The 18,595-nt window shown below is 35.4% G+C and overlaps 1 protein-coding gene across 5 annotated transcripts in view; it reads left to right on the top strand.

Moving 5' to 3' along the window:
* Positions 1 to 733: 733 nt before the first annotated feature.
* The window catches only part of LOC116300991 (fibroblast growth factor receptor 4), a 32,885-nt gene continuing 15,023 nt past the window's right edge, over positions 734 to 18,595 (top strand). For 3 of the 5 annotated variants that reach the window (XM_031709981.2, XM_031709978.2, XM_031709982.2), the window contains exons 1-3: positions 734 to 1,182; positions 8,099 to 8,163; positions 17,981 to 18,082. In XM_031709981.2, coding sequence (XP_031565841.1) covers positions 18,028 to 18,082 — 55 coding nt within the window. In that variant the 5' untranslated portion in view covers positions 734 to 1,182; positions 8,099 to 8,163; positions 17,981 to 18,027. Of the gene's footprint in view, positions 1,183 to 8,098; positions 8,164 to 10,376; positions 10,399 to 10,693; positions 10,785 to 14,940; positions 15,060 to 17,980; positions 18,083 to 18,595 lie in introns of those variants that run through there. The other 2 variants (XM_031709979.2, XM_031709980.2) reach the window with 2 other exon arrangements.

Here is an 18,595-nt window from a genome sequence, read left to right as displayed (position 1 = left end):
TTATTAAAAATTGTATATTGAACAAGAAAGAAATAATTCCAATCTGTCTTTTAAATTTCTGACCCCAATCTCCCACCAGAGTCTTAGACATATTTCCGCCATTACCAACAGAATCTTTCTTCTTCAGCAACCTTGAAAACATGTCTCGCCGAAGATTGTCAATGAACTTATATCGCTTTAGGAGTCGGATTGCTTTTAGTAAGACGTTTTAGTCCAGTACCTAGCCAGATTAAGATCTTATCATTGGGTTATTGCAGTGAGGTTGAAAGTGACACGATGGGACCCCATATAGTGCTTGTGGATTGTATTACGAGTAAGAGTGCTAATGGCCAAGAGAGTAGGGATGCCAGGGTCATTTGTAACGTCAATATTTTTCTAGCAAACATTATGCAGAACTACAATCATTTTTTATCAAAGAAGAGCAAATAGATTTCAAAGTAAATATACTTTTCAAGGGAATCTTTGGTCGAGAAAGAATTGTACGATGGACTCACAATAATAAGATGATGACCAAAGGAATTGGTTTGGAGATAAGTTAAGATGAATGTGTTTGTACAGAAGTCAAGATAGCGTTACGTTACCCTGTCCATATGATTCCTCATCAATGAAAAAAATCGGAACGCTGATTGGCTGAGAAACCTAAGACATCATTGAGCATCATATCTGTTTGTGAATAACGTATTCCATCAAGCAATTACTGTCAATTAGCCAACAGTATTAAATACAGTAGAGATTCTTATCAAACGAATGTGTGGCACGTCCGTAAAGGAGAAGCTGAAGAAGGCCAAGAGTCACCTTCCTATCCTCGAACCTTCATCACAGACTAGACCCGATCAAGGACTGCAGATTCATTGATTGATAGGACAACATTTGACTGATTTTAGCGGATTTAGGCTTGTAAGTTTGTTGTACGCTGGACTCAATTTGTGGCGCCGGGGCCAGAGTGACTGGATCTTGGTTGGCTGGAACTCGTGAGGTGTTTTGACAAGCCCCGGGAAGAACAATAACTCAGGTTGAGTGCACCATTGAGAAAATTGGCCCGGTTTCATTCAGACAAGACAGCAATCACTGGGTTACTAGTCACGTTTAAAAAAGAAAAACAGACTTCCATTTAACCATCGAAATTGTCACGCTCTATTCTTAATCCAGAGGATACAACAGAGCCAAACAATATCTAAAGAGGTAAGAAGGCAATTTTCATTCATTGTTTGTCGTAGATATGAATCAATTGAGTATCTTTGGAGTAATTGAAGCTACGGAATAGCTCTACTGATATACCCCGTATCGAGCGAAAGGGCAGAAGATGGCAGAGAACCTACAAAAAGATTTCTTCCTAATGAGTGCGATAGAAGCAAATCTTAAAATCTACAACCAATTTAGCAGTTCTTCTGCTTCTTTTGAATCATTCTGATAATCTAACTAGGAACGGGGCTAGCCAATTTGGTTTATCGCAAAGACATTTAGCGCCTTATATCGGTAGATATTATTAGTCTTTTTGACGTACAAATAAGTAAGCGGCTCTATGCCAAGGTTTAGATGCACTTTACTGTCAATTAAGTAGACTTTAGAGTATCGGAGTCAAGAAGTTTTGATTCTTGTAACGTTTGTCTAGCGCCTTATAATTGGTTGATGTTGGTCCAGCGGGCTAACTTGGCAGACAAGTTGTCTCAGTTTGTTGTTCAAATCGTTAAAGAAAACAATTGTTTGTTCTTACGTTTGTAGACTTTGCTTTCTCACTCATTTGTAACCTAAACAGCTTCCTGAATGATTCAATTGCTGTCAATTTACGAGAAAGTTATTGTATTTAATTAGTGCATTTTATCATGCTTTATCGGTCGGAAAAGGAAAGCAAAGCGCGGAGAATCCTTCTGGAACGCAAGACATATCGTTTGAATACGCAAAGGAAGAGCCACTAAAAAGAAAAATCACGAAAATTGGCAACAAACTTTTCGACTGACCCTCCCTCTGGCGTTGAAGGTGTCAATCTATATTTATATGAACAATTGTTTTTCTCTCTTTTGCACAGTTGGAGTTTCTTGATCAATGGCGAAATTTCGATGAAAATAGTTACAATTAGTTGATCTTCACTTTATAAATTCTGACTTGAAGAAATAGGTCTTTGAATTAAAGTGAATTACGTTAAATCGTGAGCCGTAAGCCATTGAAAATCGACCGGCATAAATCATTTAGTGTCACGTCAGTCCGTACACAGATTGCTGTAACTTCTGTAAAACGTTTTCAAAATAGTGCGGGGAATTTTATTACTAGTTTTTAATAAGTGTTCTCACCAAGAGCAAGCAAACACCAAACAAGACAGAAATTAAATCAAATCTAGACGCGTGTTACTGATAGCGAGAAGATAAGAGACCCTGCGATCGCCCAACATGACAATTTTCTCGGCCGCGATAGGGGGTTTCTTTGTTGGAATGTGAGTTGGGGTTAAGGTTTATCTGTCCAACTCGTACCCAGAAGTAATTTAAATCATCAAATCATCATCCGTTATCGGATTTCCTCGTGTTGAGCTCTTAGTGTCCGCTCTCGGAACCTTAGAAGTCGATTTTAGCTTTGATTTTCTTGGTTGAAGACACAATATGCCAAGATGTGCAGCAAGAAAAACAAATTCCAGGAATTCTTTGTGTGAAATTTAACACTTTGACTAACAGGGCTGCCTTTTTTGAAGCCTCCTTCAATCTGGCAACAATCTTTCAAATAGTTGTTAGCTGGCCATCTGTAATATTGAATTGATCACCAGCTGAAAACACTCCGTGAAGAATCCTTGAGTTGTGAGTAAAGAGCCCGAGGTTGAACCGGAGGCAGAGGGCAGGCGATGAGGACTCAATTTTTTTCTTGTACGAATTGACTCGGCACTGAGTGATTGAGTTATGAAGCCTTTGACGTCATTTATGATTAGATAATGTAGCAAAATTATAACTATAAAATCTATACTAATTATAACTTTGAAACAGTGTATTACTCTTATCTATTGGGTGTAAAACTGGAGAGCAAGTACTGTTGTTCTTCACAGGAAAATCGGAATATTTTTGGTCAATCCTATTTTAGGATGGATGGTTATCGAGCTCAGACCAACTGACACTGATTAAAACCCCACGCATTGATATCTATGTTAAATACTATAATAATACTCATCTCTATCATTGAGTATAAGTCCTACAAATACTATTATAGACTGTATATTACAGGTATATACATTATAGGGATACGGTCAATGAGAGCGCAAAAAGTTAAACTATGGTGGATATATAGAGTCTGTTGATAACGAAGCAGCAGCCATATTGGATGACATTTGTACTGTTACGATTAAGTAAGATTTTATTTAATCGGGAAAAAGAATTCATGTGAAAATACCCATATTAGAGGATGGATGAATGGATGAATGGATGGATGGATGGATGGATGGATGGATGGATGAATGGATGAATGGATGAATGGATGAATGGATGAATGGATGAATGGATGAATGGATGAATGGATGGATGGAGGAATGGAGGGACGGACGGACGGATGGATGGACGGACGGATGGATGGATGGATGGACGGACGGATGGATGGATGGACGGACGGATGGATGGATGGACGGATGGATGGAGGGAAGGATAAATGTGTGAATTAATCAATGAATGAACTCCAAGCAGCTGTAAGCTGTTGCAAGAAACATGTTTTAGATCATAACTTCACTCATCCTTCCTTCTCGAGTTTTAACTTCCTTTTGAGGTATTATTCTTGTAGTCACATAATCTTTAAAGGCTAAGCGGTTCTCTTTACAATATATTTTGTCCAAAGCAGTAAAAACATGCCCTCTTGATAGGGTAAGGTATTCCATCTCATTAGTATTGTTCTTAGTATTCATATTTGTGTTATAGATAAATATTATTGCCAGGCTGAAAAAGCGTTTCGTTTCGTATGATTGGGGGTTCGAGGTCAATTTGATCACAAGACATTTTGATATTCAAGCAAGTTCAAAGAAGAGACCTCATAATGAATTTACATTAAAAGGATCAACGAGTTTGATGACCGTGAGAAAAAAAAATCAAATTTTCTTTTCTTTTCGAATACCTTTTAATTATCCAAGCACGTTTTTGTGCCGTTCGGTTCGTTAATTCTTCTGCCGAAAGACAACATTGGCTAGAAAAAACATTTTTGAAATATTTTAGACAAGTGACTTACCACAGAAAAATAAACTACATGCAGCAGCAACTTAAAAAAAAATTTTTTTGGAGAATGGATATCTGGATATTTCATAGTTTTAGTTCAAGACCACCAAAGAACAACTAAAGTCACCTTTGCCTTCAGTCACTTCGTCACAACTGTTCCATACCTGGCTTTTTAACCCTTCCAATCAATGATTCAATACCTTCTTCGTCGTACGCCTCTTCTCACAATTGTTTTGTCTATGAGCCAAACAACTCGTGACAGGAAAAAAAACGTTATCGGGATTACGTCACAATCAATCCTGGCTTTCAATATTTCAAGCTCATCAATCCTAGCTCCTTTGTTTCTTCTATTGATACATTGAAAACCATTTTAGTAGAAGTACAGACAAGGTGTTAACTTTACAATAGAATCTACACTATATCTACTTATTGCCTCATGATTTGGTGAAATATTTTTTTTATTTCCTGGAAAAGCGTCGTTTTCATGCTAAAAACTGGACATATGGAACTACTTCTACGTCATCATTAAATCTATACTAGTGCCAGTCTTTTTGACTGAGCAGCTTCCACGAATTACAGAAAAATCTTAAAACCAAAGAAAGAAACACATGCAACACTTATTGTTCTGTTATCGATTCTAGTCCAATATATATACAACAAAAATATTCATCTAAGATATTAATTTAAAATGTGTTTCTAATCACCCACAATGCATTACAATCTTTGCATTGCCGCCCCTATTTCTTTTGGCCTCGAGAGACCATCAGATGGGTCTCTTCCATAAGCACTGTACACTTTAGATCGTCAACCAATATCAGTCTCACTATCAAGCGTTGACAATACATGTATTCACCGATTCCAATGGTCGAAACCGCAACACACGAGTAATCAATGGCAATGTAAAAATTCTCAAAATTTAATCTGTGAAGATCCAATAATATCAATATGCACAAGCACACTCGAATAATGAATCTAGAATCGTTTGAGTAGGGTTGTGACATTAAAAAATCGTTTGCTAAAAACGTTAACTTGCCAAAGATTAGTTACGTGACTCATGACTCGCTGCAGCTCTAAGGTAAGTCTCACAAATAGAGACGTACAAGATGCCAGATTCTTTTGAGATTATCAATCAATTATTAATATTGCCTAATAGTTAATGGGTTATGGAATGGAACATGTCATTAGTACCTCCAGAACTTTTGAGTCACATGCGCAAAAGAAATGTGAACAAAAACATACACAAAAAGTGTCGCAATATGGATGAAAGTGTTTGGCTGTCAATGACATCGTTCAACTACATTTGGAAACCGCAAAAAGGTGGAAAACATTAAGTCTACGCCGCACTCAATACGTCTTGGTAACGAATGAAAGTCTCAAAATTACTCAGTAAAGTGTTTGACTGTTGGTGGATGGCCAGAGAAGAAGAATGTTTTTAAAGATCAATATCAAATCTCTTTTTGTTTGAAAAAATACAGGAGATAATTATTAGTTATAAATATAAAAATAAAATTTAAGGGATAAAACCTGTAAATTGAGCTTTAAAATGTTTTTTTTACGATCCACGATCCAGTCAACCAACGTCCAGTCCAGTCCAGCAATGTACGGTTCTTGATTTTCCAAAATAAAAAATCTCTTATAACTCATAATTTAGATGCATAAATGGAATATTTAGGTATTGGGCATGTTTTTCTATACATTGAGATTATCCATATTTTTTTAAAAGCTGAAAAAGACGGATCTTTTTGCGACAATACTTTTATAGCATGTAACTTGTCTTATTAACGATACTAATTTGTAATGTATCTCTGTACCCAGTAGACCGAGGACCATCTGACTAAAACCAAGCAATTACGTGAATTTGATACTGAACGTGGCCTGGCCTATTCCATTTTGCATCGATCTATCAGCGTTAGTCAAAATATTGAACCTATTAATTGATTTTTTACCCTGCATTCATTGAACATTGAAAAAAAATAAAACTCGTCTGTTCTAACTTTTATCTCATGATTTTTTTAATTTCCTTGGTTACAAATGAATTGATTACACTTAATACCTTCCATCACTAATAATTGTTAATGATATGGCCGCTAGTTATTTATATTACTAGTTCCAAGCTGGGTCTTTTGAAGTGCCTCCCATTATGTTGTGCTAATAAATCATTGAATATTTTTTTATATTATTTTATTAGCTGTTCTTTTATTATTTGGATTTATCTGTTATCTATTACATTTTATTAGTTATTTTTCCTTATTAGTTATATTTATTAATTACTATTTATTATTACTTAAATTCTATTCCCGCACTTGGAATTTATTATTTATCACGATATTATTAATTGATAATTTTTAGTATTTGGTGTTATTATTATCATTACCACAGGCATTATTATTATTTATAGATAATTAGTTTTGTTCTTCTTCTTATTGTTACTTATTTAATATCTATTATTTATCATTAGTACAGTGTTCCATTCCCGCTTTTTTTCAAGTTATACCTTTATGAACTAAAGAAACCAAAATAACCCTGTTTTTGAAACACAGTTTCAATGCTATTGACCTTCACTTTGATGTTTCTTGGATTCCTCTTTCTTTGCATTGCATCTAAAGCCCTCCTACACTGAAACGAAATTTTATATTTCCCGACAAGTTAGTTATATGAGATCCGAGATGTTATATTTCATATTAATCTTGAACTTTGCATCCCAAGATCAAACTTTTTCCATTGAAAGGGCGTGCTACAACCTCACCCGTCAAAAAGAGAGCCTGTAACACGTGTGAAATTTTCGCTCAATTTAAAGCCTTTCGTAGCTTTGTACAAATTGTTCTGTCATAATTAGTGTAATTGCCTGTAATGTACAAGTCCAGATAATTAATTGCCGCAATTGATGAATTGAGACCATCTGTGCATCTAATGCTGTAGGCGAGAAATCTATCAGTACATGTCAAGAATTGGTGTTAATTACATTACAAGTACCGAGAAGCAGTCTTGGGAACTGATATCCTAACTATGGCAAAAGAAAATCTTTCAAAGGCAAAAACCTATCAATTTGTTGTCGTGAAAATCTTATAAATTTTAAAATGAAGTCTATATTTAGTTCACTGATTAGATTAGTGTTTTCAACCTTGGAGTGGAAGTGTTTAGAACCAGATATATCAAGTTACCTAAGCCAAGAACAGGACCAAACAAGTCCAGTGATCACTGAAAGACTGATCTATAAATAATAAACTAACGAGGGAGAGCAGTAGATGTCCATTATCTTATTTCACTATCCCGACCTAGGGTTTTTTACCTCTGAACTATAATTAATAATCATTTTACTCAAAGACTCTAGCGAAATTGTTAGGGTCTTCCATTAGCAACGTTCTTAATAAAATTAATATATTTAGTTAAACTTATATTATTAATCATCTTTGATACTGATTTAAAAACCTATCTATTTTTAAAAGATTTCCAGCGAAATGGTTTTTGTATTTCTTAAGCAACATTATCAATAAAATTAATAGATTTACATTAAACTCTATATCATAAATGATTATTGATAATAATTTTAATTTAAAAAAACATTAGAATATTGGGTGAAAAAATTACCATGGTTTTAAAATAACTAATAAATTTATATGAATTTTATATCTTTAATAAGTTTTGGTAATGATCTGAATGATTCTAAGTTGCAGATAACATTTGGCAGATAATATTTGGCATCTTTACGTTGGAATGTTGAGGGTTTTAAAATATCCCCCGGGAATAACTAATCTTCCAATTCAAAGCTCAGTGTTGCCAGTCTCTCAATCAGCAAAGATTTGCTCAAGCACTTCTCCTTGCATTCCCCTCGTGCCTCAGATCAAAAGCATAACATTTACATCAGAAAGCTTTAAGTCACGAGCCTAAGGGTAAAAAATCTCAAAATATTTTAACCTTTATTACAGAAAAATATCTGCAATCACAGTGAGAAAAGGCCACAAGAACGTTCAATTAAACGTACTTCCTGAAGGTGAGTGATGTTGCACATCTGCGTTGTAACGGTGGTCGAACCTTGGTAAAGCGACCGTGGAGTCGTATGTTACAACATACCGTGGTTTTAAATGTTTTATCTTGGTCTTCGACTATTAAGCAAGGCTAAACATGCTCATAGTTTTGATAGGATAATCTATCTTTACGGTCAAGATAGGAAGCAATAACACCAATGAAGGTATCCGGCTTTACATAAGAAAGCTTGACAAAGTGACCAAATAGACTGCATGTGAAGTGAAGTAAAACCAATTTTATAAGGAGCAGAACAATCTCTAGAAAACTCAGTTTTTTCTTTCATTCTTAAGGTACCTTATTGTTATTCTCAGGATGTTGCAGCAATCTTTTTAGCGTAATCTTGCGCTCGTTTGTCAAAAGGCACCAAAATCTGTTTCCAATCAGACGGTAATGGCATCTATTAGGTTCTGAATGGTAATTTTAAACGGTAACATGGAAGACTATTTAAAAGCATTTATTGAATGCTTTTATTTGCTAAAGAAATTGTGCAAATAGCTTATTAAAACATAAATTTCCGGTCTTCGTAATGGCCTTAGTAACTTAACAAATGACACTTTATAGATGGTTCAGAACTTCGAATGAAGGGGAAAAAATGGGCTCCCAATCTTAGACTGTCATCAGTCAAGTCGTATCGATCCTGTTAACCCTTGCTTGTCATATCGGGTCTTATATCTATGAAATACAAGCTATTATGTTAAGGATATTTCAATGCCCTCTTGAAGAATTGGGAGGAGCGTCCTCGCTGTCCTGTTAGCGCTATAATGTGCCATCTTTTAAAAATTAGAACGTCTTGACTAATGACATCCAGGGTGTAACATTTTTTAGGATGCACAAAGATGCTTCTCATTGGAAATAAAGCTCTACAAGTTATTCCTAGCTTTCCACAAATCTGGGTCGTTAAACACACTGAGTTGTTTACAATGTTGTGCCTCATTTACCATCATCTGCAAGACTATAATTTACCCTCATTTGCGCTATTCACTGTTCTCCAGTATATGGGCTACAATGCCATAAGGTGCTCCAAACAAAGCTATTCTAATCCATTCTTACCTATGTACAACAAAAAGCCACACACATGGATCGCACTGAGCTGCGTGTTGACTTAGCATTCAGCTGAAATAGTCTCGACAGCTCAAGACAACAGGCGGAACATTAAATAGTCCCAAAAACCCGAAGAAAGATCTCTTTCATCTTACAGATAATAGCGGAGATTTGATAAAAGATACCATTAATAAACTGAATGACTTGGTAAGTTAATTAAAAAGTGTCTCAATTCTAAGATGCAAGAAGATTAGAAACGACAACCGACCTTTGCTGGTCAGAGATTTAGCACTTGTTTTCTTTGATAATATTTGTAAAAAAAGACAATCGAGTTAAGTGAGTTGATGGAATGATAGCAATGAAGGCCTTGTCATTGCTTGTCCTATTGTACATTTGATTTCATACTTGTTTGTATGACATTTTGATGCCAGAATCCTGGTGTTATAAATCGATCCCCAGAGATAAGACGTTGTCGTCCAACTCCACCAAGGGCGTGAAATCCAGTATACATTGATATATGTCTCTCTTTTCTAGGGTTTTTCTAGAATATCTTTATCACTACAGGTTTAGTTCTGCGACGTCTGCAATGGCACTGAGCCTGTTTAGTGGTTGTTAACATGCAGAAATGGTGGTTTTTCTTTTGCAGTATTTTTAGGAGGCTGAAAGTGCAAAACGTGCGATCATTATCGGTAAATGTGAGATGAGCTTCTCGTTTCAGTTCATATAATTTAGTATTTTCAAGTACACATATCAGCTCAGATTGTGTAATTTTAAGTAGTGGAAGACGATGTCGACTGATTCTGTCACTTCCTTCTTTTTCCTCTGGGACTGATTCTTCTTGTTTTCCATTTCCTTTGAGCTTTTTCTCCTTTATATCTCTCCTACTCATCCTATTAATTGAACACTTTCGTCTTCTCAATCAAAATGTTCGTTTTTCTTAATTTTTCATGAATTTTCTTTTTATTCTTTCATGTTGTTTATCATTGGATCAACTTCATTTTTGCAACGTGGTCTTGTTAATGTTTCTCTCTGAGATGCTCTGTTCTGAATGGATAAAGGTCACGTGGTCATTCCATCTTAAACGGTTCTCTAATACTAAAAACAAGTTACAGGATCAAAATACATCATTCTTTTTTAACATTCGATGCTGGTTGCATTGGTGAGAGGCGACGCATCAGTAGCAGCGAACGCCACCCGTGCTCCCCAAATTGACGCACAAGTCATTAGTTGTGTGAGTGTGTGGCCCTTTTGGACCAAAAAAACGGACAGTTAAAACGAGAACTTAGTAAACCCAGCCAGGACGAAAACGCTTAACCGGGCGTTGCTAAAATTGCCAAAAATAACACAGGTACCAAGTGTGTGACGCCGACAGAACATTTGTGGAACAGACGTAGATGGCTCAGCATTGCCCAAAATAATCCTCTTCTTACTTCCTGTTTCTCTGTCTTCAATAGAATATTGATGCAAGAGATTATCTTTATTAATTCGAGAAAATTGTCGTTACGAGAGTGTTCTTTCGGCTCCGCAAGAACAGCGGTATCGAAGGTGAGTTGGACTAGAAATGAAGGGAAATGATTAAAATAGAAGAAAGAGGAAGAAACCCAAGAAAAAAGCTAAGGTTTTAACGATAGGTAATTATTATTAGCAAGCTAAAGGATCAGTCATTGGTCTAGTCTGCTGCAGGACTTTCTATATCTTTTCTCGATGCTCGTGTCTTACTTAGAGGGGAGGGGGACAGGGAAAGTTCACATTTACAATTTTCCTAAAGCGGTAAACGTACGAGAATGTCATTTCAGTTTAGGAGTGATTTGCCTGTTTACAGAAATACAATTTCAGAGTATTTCCAGTCTGATTTTGATTCAAATCAGAGCCTGGGCAAAACGTTTGATCTAGCTTCAGTTGTAATTAGTCCTGTAGATAAAGAGTCTGTAATGGAGGCTAATATGTGATGACATGGCGATTTGTAAATCAGAAATAGCCTGGGGGCTTCTTCAGAGATCAACAATGAAATAACTTGCTGATAGGGAGAACATGCAATATATTAGCCACATTATAGAACAAATAAACAGCTTGGGTAGATCGTCCTGAATAACAGAGGATAGAAAATCTAAAGTTGTCCCACCAAGGGAGTAACTCTTTCGTTATAGGGCAAAAACGACTGCTACATTACAACAAATACTACTTGCGAAGTTTAAACTTTCATGAAGACCAGGGCCCGGCTGTACGAAAGGTTGGATAGCGCTATCCGACGGATAAATCCTTATGCAGTGGATAAGTCGATGCTGTTATCCCATACGTTTATCCATTGGATAGGATTTATCCGCCGAATAGCGCTATCCACCCTTCGTACGACCGGGCCCATGAGTTATAGGCAAGTAAATTCGCAAGTGCGCACTGTTAGTCTTTTTGACAGCTAAACCATGAATGCTGGGCTGGTCTTTAGGTTAAAAATAAGCAGAAAGAAATTCTCTGCTCGAACACTTGAACTGATTTGTGTTTGTTTGCGTTGTCCATTTTCTTTGCCTTTTGTGGGGGCTAGAATAGCCATCAAGCAGAATGTACCCCCTGAACGGTCCCCTACTCTACCGTTTGGTAAATATGGTTGTCAAGACTTTCTTTAAGGAAGAGAACAATATGCCTAATTTTAGCAGATTAGTTCTCATAAAAGCAAACAAGATGTTGTGATTGCTAAAGCTGCATTCTGTGGATAAAACAAACGGTTTGTTTTGATTTAAAGTAGATAAATGGAGCAGATGAAAAAAACAAAACCTTTCAGGGTACGAGAAATCCTTTAAGCTAACAGAAACCTGATTTGTTAATGGTTTTTGTGTTATCTGCAAAGCTGCTGGACAAGCCCTTAGAAGACTGATCTAACAAATTAGTGAATACCCGAGGGTCTGTCGGATAGCTGTCGGAAGTGAAGGACTTCACTTGCATTAAACTGGACTAAGTTGGATAACATTTATTCAGGATTTACATACATCATCTGGTTAAGCCACAATGGCGTCCTTATTTGAATATTTTCGTTGAAAATGTTTCTAACCTGTGTTCTTGTAGTTATGAGAATATGTGTTCTTATATAGTTAGGTAAGGATGTTTTTTTATCAAAAGAGATCTTCAAGAATTGTCAGGATAGTGCATGGTGCTCAGAAGGTCATGATGAAGATGATGATGATCAAGACATCATGATTAGTGCGCTCCAAGTAGAATTAACTGAGTCATTTTATGACGATATATAATAATAATAATAATAATAATAATAATAATAATAATAATAATAATAATAATAAATAGTAATAATAAATAATAATAAATAATAATAATAATAACTTTATTCACGTGTCTATGTTTTTAGTTTATACAACTAATTGGGGACACAAAAGAAAGAAAATATCTATATCTAATATCTAAAATAAATCTAAAAAATTATAATGTATATATACATATATATATAATTTATCTCAAACGGTAATAAGCTATAAAATTAAGTTAAGTAGGTTAAGAATTCATAATGAAAAAATGTACGTAAAATTATAATAGAAGATTAATAAGTATATCATTAAAAATATCTATTGAAAAAAAATCTACGATCCTAAAGACCTGTAAACTCGGTAATAGCTTAGGATGTTTTGTGTATAGTTATATTCAAGCATGACACCCGAAAAGAGGATAAAAATGACAAAGTAAAGGATTTCTAAAATTATAATAGATAATGTATTCAGGCTGTATTCTCTTACTCATTTATCTAAAATTAGAGTTGATAATGATGATGCTTGGTAATGATGGTGATGGTGATGATAATGATGATTATAATAATGATCAGTAGTAGTTTTAGAATCCCATCTGTAAACAGAGGCAAGGTTATTGTTAGTTCTTCCCAAGTATGACGTCCAGAATGGTTATTATTGATCAAATCAAGTGCAACTTACGAGAGGATACTTCTGCAGCAAGGACAGAAAATACTAACGGAGGTGTGTATGCGGTCACTTCCTTGCGTCCTCATGTGACGAGTGCAAAATGGGAATGGCATTGATATTATTATCAAGGCAAGGTCTAATATCTGTAGGATTATTAATAGTAAGGTTCTATTGTCTCCAAATAGTTATTTCTGGATTTCTGATGACGCGGTTCACTTTGTATATTTAACAAAGCGTGCAAATAAAATATTTGGTCCGAGTTTAGAAACTAAATTAAACCCTCTTGACGTAGGACTTCTCATGACAATTGAGTAAATGAGGCACAATCTTTTGGGTGAGGCTGCTTTCCTTTTTAGAATTCGACAGCTGGTTAGGACTACGATATTTATCGACTCTTTTTCTTTTCGCATTTCACTAAACTGTTTAAGTCCGTTTCTATCTTTCCCAGCCTATTTTCGATGATCTTCCCACTTTCTCTGCCCTTCTCATACCTTGTTTGTTCTGACTTAAAGGCACAAACAAATTAAAAGTTTACAATTATATTGTTTATTTAGAAGCAGAAGTGTCGGCGAAAAAGAGCAGGGTTTTGAATCTAGAATTGCTTTCTTCTTGTCTTGACTGGCGTCCCTTTTTTTTAAATACAACATTTAGCCAGAAAATATCTATGTGAAAACCGAGAAGAAAGAAGAATTCGAAGACAAGCTGATACTTGTGCGCATCTCTTGACCTTTAATGAAAGATTAGCCTTTGCTAAGATAACACTTTTAGTCGCTAAACTCTCTATCCAAACAGGAGCCAACAAAACTGTAAAAACACCGCTACACAATGAGCTATAGGTTATGAATAACATATGCATCTATTGGTATCAGCAATACTAAGCCATCACGTATTGATTGTTAGCTTGTGGTTAGGCTTGCGTACTTCTAGACTCGCGTGCCTTTTTTAGGTGGGAATTTAGGGGCCTTGGCTTCGTCTTCCTGGCACTTAGCAAGCTATTTTTACTGGAATAACCTACTCCAAACAAGGACCAAGGCTATAAATAATTAGTGCCATATGAAGCGCTTTCAACTATGTAGACATTAAAAAGAGCAAAAATCAATGATTCAATTCCTAGCGTGTGCGTTTCTGGGCAACTCACAAGGACTGTTCATAGTTCATATTGGCCAGGTTGAAAATTTATGGAAAAGAAATCACTTCTCCTATCATAGCATAAATGTAAAAGATCGAATTATGAATTGTATAGGGCTTTGCCTTTTCGTACTATAGTACTGTGGCGGTTAATGTCTATTTTTTCAGTATCGTTGCACTAAAGAAACTTTAATTACTTTCGTATAAACTATCACCGATTCCATTGAGCAATACAAAGTGGATATTCAGTAGGACAAGTATTTAAAAAGATATCGCAAAATAGATAAACATGAATTTTATATGCCATTCAAGTGAGCGACCAATTTTAACCGTACCATCCAAACACTTTGCTCTTTGCTCTCATAAAAGCTATCACTTCCCAAAATGGGAGGAGTTTGCATGATAAACCTTATTTGATTATCGAGTTTAAATTCCGTTGGACATTTATTCCGTTGCGATATTACAAAGATTTACAAATTGACTTCTAAACTGTGTCTATGAACTAGTAATTTAAGTCACCTAAACCGGAAACTCATAAATCCAGAGGTATGGTGTTGCTTTCTTTAAGGCTAATGGGACAGTAATACTTGAGCCGACCAATCAGAATGTTCCTTTCCACGCATGCGTATTACATCGATAGGTTCGTCAGTGTCATTTTTGTGACTATTTTCTTGCAAGGGCTTAGTGAGTCAAGACACTCGGTATTTGCACAAATTTATGGTGGTTTTTAATGAATAAGCTACGAGTTAAACCTGCCTTAGCTGGTACAATGCATGTAAGTACAAGAAGTGTTTTCATTGGCTCTTGTCAACCGAAAGAAACGGGGTTTTTACTGACCCAGGTCATCGAAAATAGTTGCATTGAATCCAAGAAATTCCATCTTCTTATTTTCGTGTATTTCTAAGGTGACCGCGTTTTGAGCTTAAATATTTTAGTTCAATTCCCATCATCGCTGACACCTGACTTTGTATTATATTATGTTGGCAAATATTGTTTTCGTTTTGTCTTTTCTAAACTTTCGACCTTGTAAACATCCTAGTAGAAATACGAGATTTACCGCGCTTCTCAATGAACCTTAACGAGATCCAGATTGCAAAAATACTGAAATGTATTGTATTCATATGCGTGCAACAATAGCTCGCTAACGAAAAAGAAACGATTGGTTTCACTGAAAATGTATGTCACATTATCACCATCTCTCAGATCGAGATCTTTTCCCACCTCATTTAGTTGTTTGTTTTTGTTTTTAAATACCAATATCTGATGGCTTTGGTAGCATTCCGATAGAAAAACTTTGATATCATTAATTTGTTCGTTATATATCAAGTTAGAATCTCCTAGTACTAATCCTCTTAGTTCCCGGCAAAACCAGGCCAGATTTTGTTACAAGTGCAGAAAAATAATAAGCTCATGAGATCACGGCAGTTTTGGCGCCATGAATTTTAGTTCTTTTGAGCACCACATATTGTCTTTAAGGAGATTACAGACATCTCGGAATAGCGCGTTTACACTTCACTCTATCCAAAGTAAATTATGACCTTTAGGGCTCTTTTGCCTTTGCGAATTTTCCGAACCATCTTCAGCTAATTAGTCTAATTTAATCCTCTAATTTGCGCATTTTGTAATCAGATAGTGGTGGTGTTATATAATAAATACTCTATCAGTTTTATCCATGCTTTATGTCCACCATTAATCGTCTCACGAAAATCGAAAAAAAAATTATTGCCTTTGTGTGGAGTTGTTTTTAGAGGGTGTAAGGTGAAGGACGTAAATAATTATCGTTCTTCTGAATTGATTACTAAAAAGGAACTTTGAGAAAGTAAATAAGAATTGTAAAAAGACGAGGTCAATAAGAATTCACTGGACGTCAAAGATTACAAATTTCTTATTGCAAATACTCTTACGCCTAGTTGAAAAACTTCTCGGAGGGTCAAGGGCAATTGACTTGCCTTTTCGCAGAAGAAGGGTGTCATCAGAAACAAAATTCTTTCCATGAAATGTGTCAGGTTCTACCTCAAAGTTCTTTAAATGATGCTTAAGAAAACTTGACTTAATGAACTGATATTTTCGTTGAACGATATCGTTAAGCAGAGTAGAGATTTTCCTCTATAGTAGAAGTCAGTTCTTTGGGTACTATTGGATGTCATATCTAGGCCTGGTCAACTTGTGTGACTTTCCATTGGAATGTATTACACTTTAGATAAACATATTCGGATGTTATATCAGTTGTTATCTTAGATACACAGGACCTGATAACACAATACAAGCCATGCTGACCACGCTATGCTAAATGGATCATCTGATCAGCTTGCTGGTTGCTAAATCAAAAGCGCATTAAATTGGACTTAGCTGTTTGACATACATTCTTTGAATCTGGGCAACACACTCAAACACGCAGTTTTGACTTGGAGTTTGATTTTATTCGCCATCCTAAATTGCAGAATAATAACCTTGATTAAAATAAATCTGGTCCAATTTCGATAAGCAGATCTTGAATATATCTTTGTTAAAAAAGGATTCTCACCAATGCACAGGTTTTTGATTCTATCACAAAAATTCTTTAATTTTTGACACGCAAAAAAAATTCTCGCAATGCGTTTTCCTTTGCCAAGGAATTGACGCTGCCAAGAAAAGGTTAAAGACCTTAATTTTTATGAATCAACTATGTCAAAAATGGGAAGGTTAGGCAAAGTTTGCTTAAAAGAAGTGGTTAAGAAGAAAACAAACACCTAAAAAACATATAATTCAATCGTGAGAAATTGTGGACATTAATCTCATCCTGACTTTTAAAATAAACTGAAAATAGATAAACTGTTTTGAGGTCAAGAAACAAGAAACATATTTCATACTAAATATGTGAGACAGATATTTTTAGCATTTCACTTATGGGAATTAAATACTAAATAGAATGCGCATGCGTAGAAATGGTACAGAATGGAAGGATGAGGGGAAAAAACACACAAAACTCAACCGCTTGTAAAGCTCACTTGGTCTACACATTAAATTAAATTAAATATGAATTCATGAAAAAAGAAAAAGTGGTCAAATCAAGAAAACACAAATGTCCAAAAAATATTTTAATGTCAAAATTTCTAATAATTGTCCTGCCATCAAAATATTTGAATCTATGACGAACAAATGAATGATGCTTTGGACAAGGGAACAGTCCCTTTCGCAATTATTCACTGCGCCATCTTGAAAAGTAGCCGTGCTTTTGCCTCGAAGCGACACAAACGGAGAGCTTGCAACGATAGAGACCCTTTTTTCACCTTGAAAAATTATTCACATGTTCCTATCATTGCAAGCTTACTGTCCGCCTCGCTTCGATGCAAAGGCACGGCAACCTTCCAAGATGGCGCCGGGAACCGTGAAAATTTGGTACAAGGACGACATTCATAATTTCTATTGCAAACCTAAAACCACGAGTGAAAATTTAGGAATATTTAGTTCCAGTTCTGATGACTTAAAGTTCGACCTCAAATAGGATTGTACATACTTAAGCTAATCTTACTAGATTAAATACTTTGTGGATTTGTGGTTGTAAATCATTCCTATTATGAATACTATGATCCTATCCTACTCCAATTAACAGATCACTTGTTTCAGACTCGTTTGATTGTGAAGACAACGAGGCGCTAGCGTGCTGCACAGAATTGGTTGATTAATTATGGCTTATCATCACGTCTTATGTTTCAGGCATCAATCCTATAAATCTGAACGTTCGATGAACTGAGGCAAACACAATGAAGTCTATTGGCAATTTACTGGCTCTCCTCTTCTGTATTAGTCTGGCTCAAGGTAAGTACTTCCTTGTCATTTTTTGAGTACATACCACATATCCGTGAAAAACGTTGTAAGAATTTGCGCAAATTTACACAAATTAGTAATGGTTCAGTAGACCTCAGTAGACCGTAGACGTACAAAACTTTGTCCTAATTCGTACAATTTGGTTAGTCAACTTTTGCACGGATATGTCATGTACTCTATGATATCAATCGATGTTTAGTCTTTAAGAGATAAAATGAAGTTTACACCGGAATAAATGAAAATTGAAAAGAAGTAAAACTTATCTTGACTCAATGAAAAAGGAATCAAGTAGTTCAATCGTATAGATTTGACCCAAAGTTTTGTTCTGACTTTGAGTTATTATTTAAACATGACTTTTTAAAGATTTATTTTACTTTTTTTTTCAAGTTTTTTTTTATTATCCCGGCAGACTCTGCATGCATGAGCTAGTTATGACAGTCACAGTGACATTTTTTCTCGGTCAACTCTATATTTTACTGCACGTGTTCAACGTTTTTTCCTTTT

The sequence above is a fragment of the Actinia tenebrosa genome, unplaced genomic scaffold (assembly GCF_029948245.1).
Source record: "Actinia tenebrosa isolate PJP-AT-01 unplaced genomic scaffold, QUT_ActTen_1.0 PGA_scaffold11__36_contigs__length_13525064, whole genome shotgun sequence".
In the NCBI taxonomy this organism is placed as follows: Eukaryota; Metazoa; Cnidaria; class Anthozoa; order Actiniaria; family Actiniidae; genus Actinia; species Actinia tenebrosa.
The sequence above is the reverse complement of the archived record's forward strand: the minus strand, read 5'-3'. Positions and strand labels throughout refer to the sequence as shown.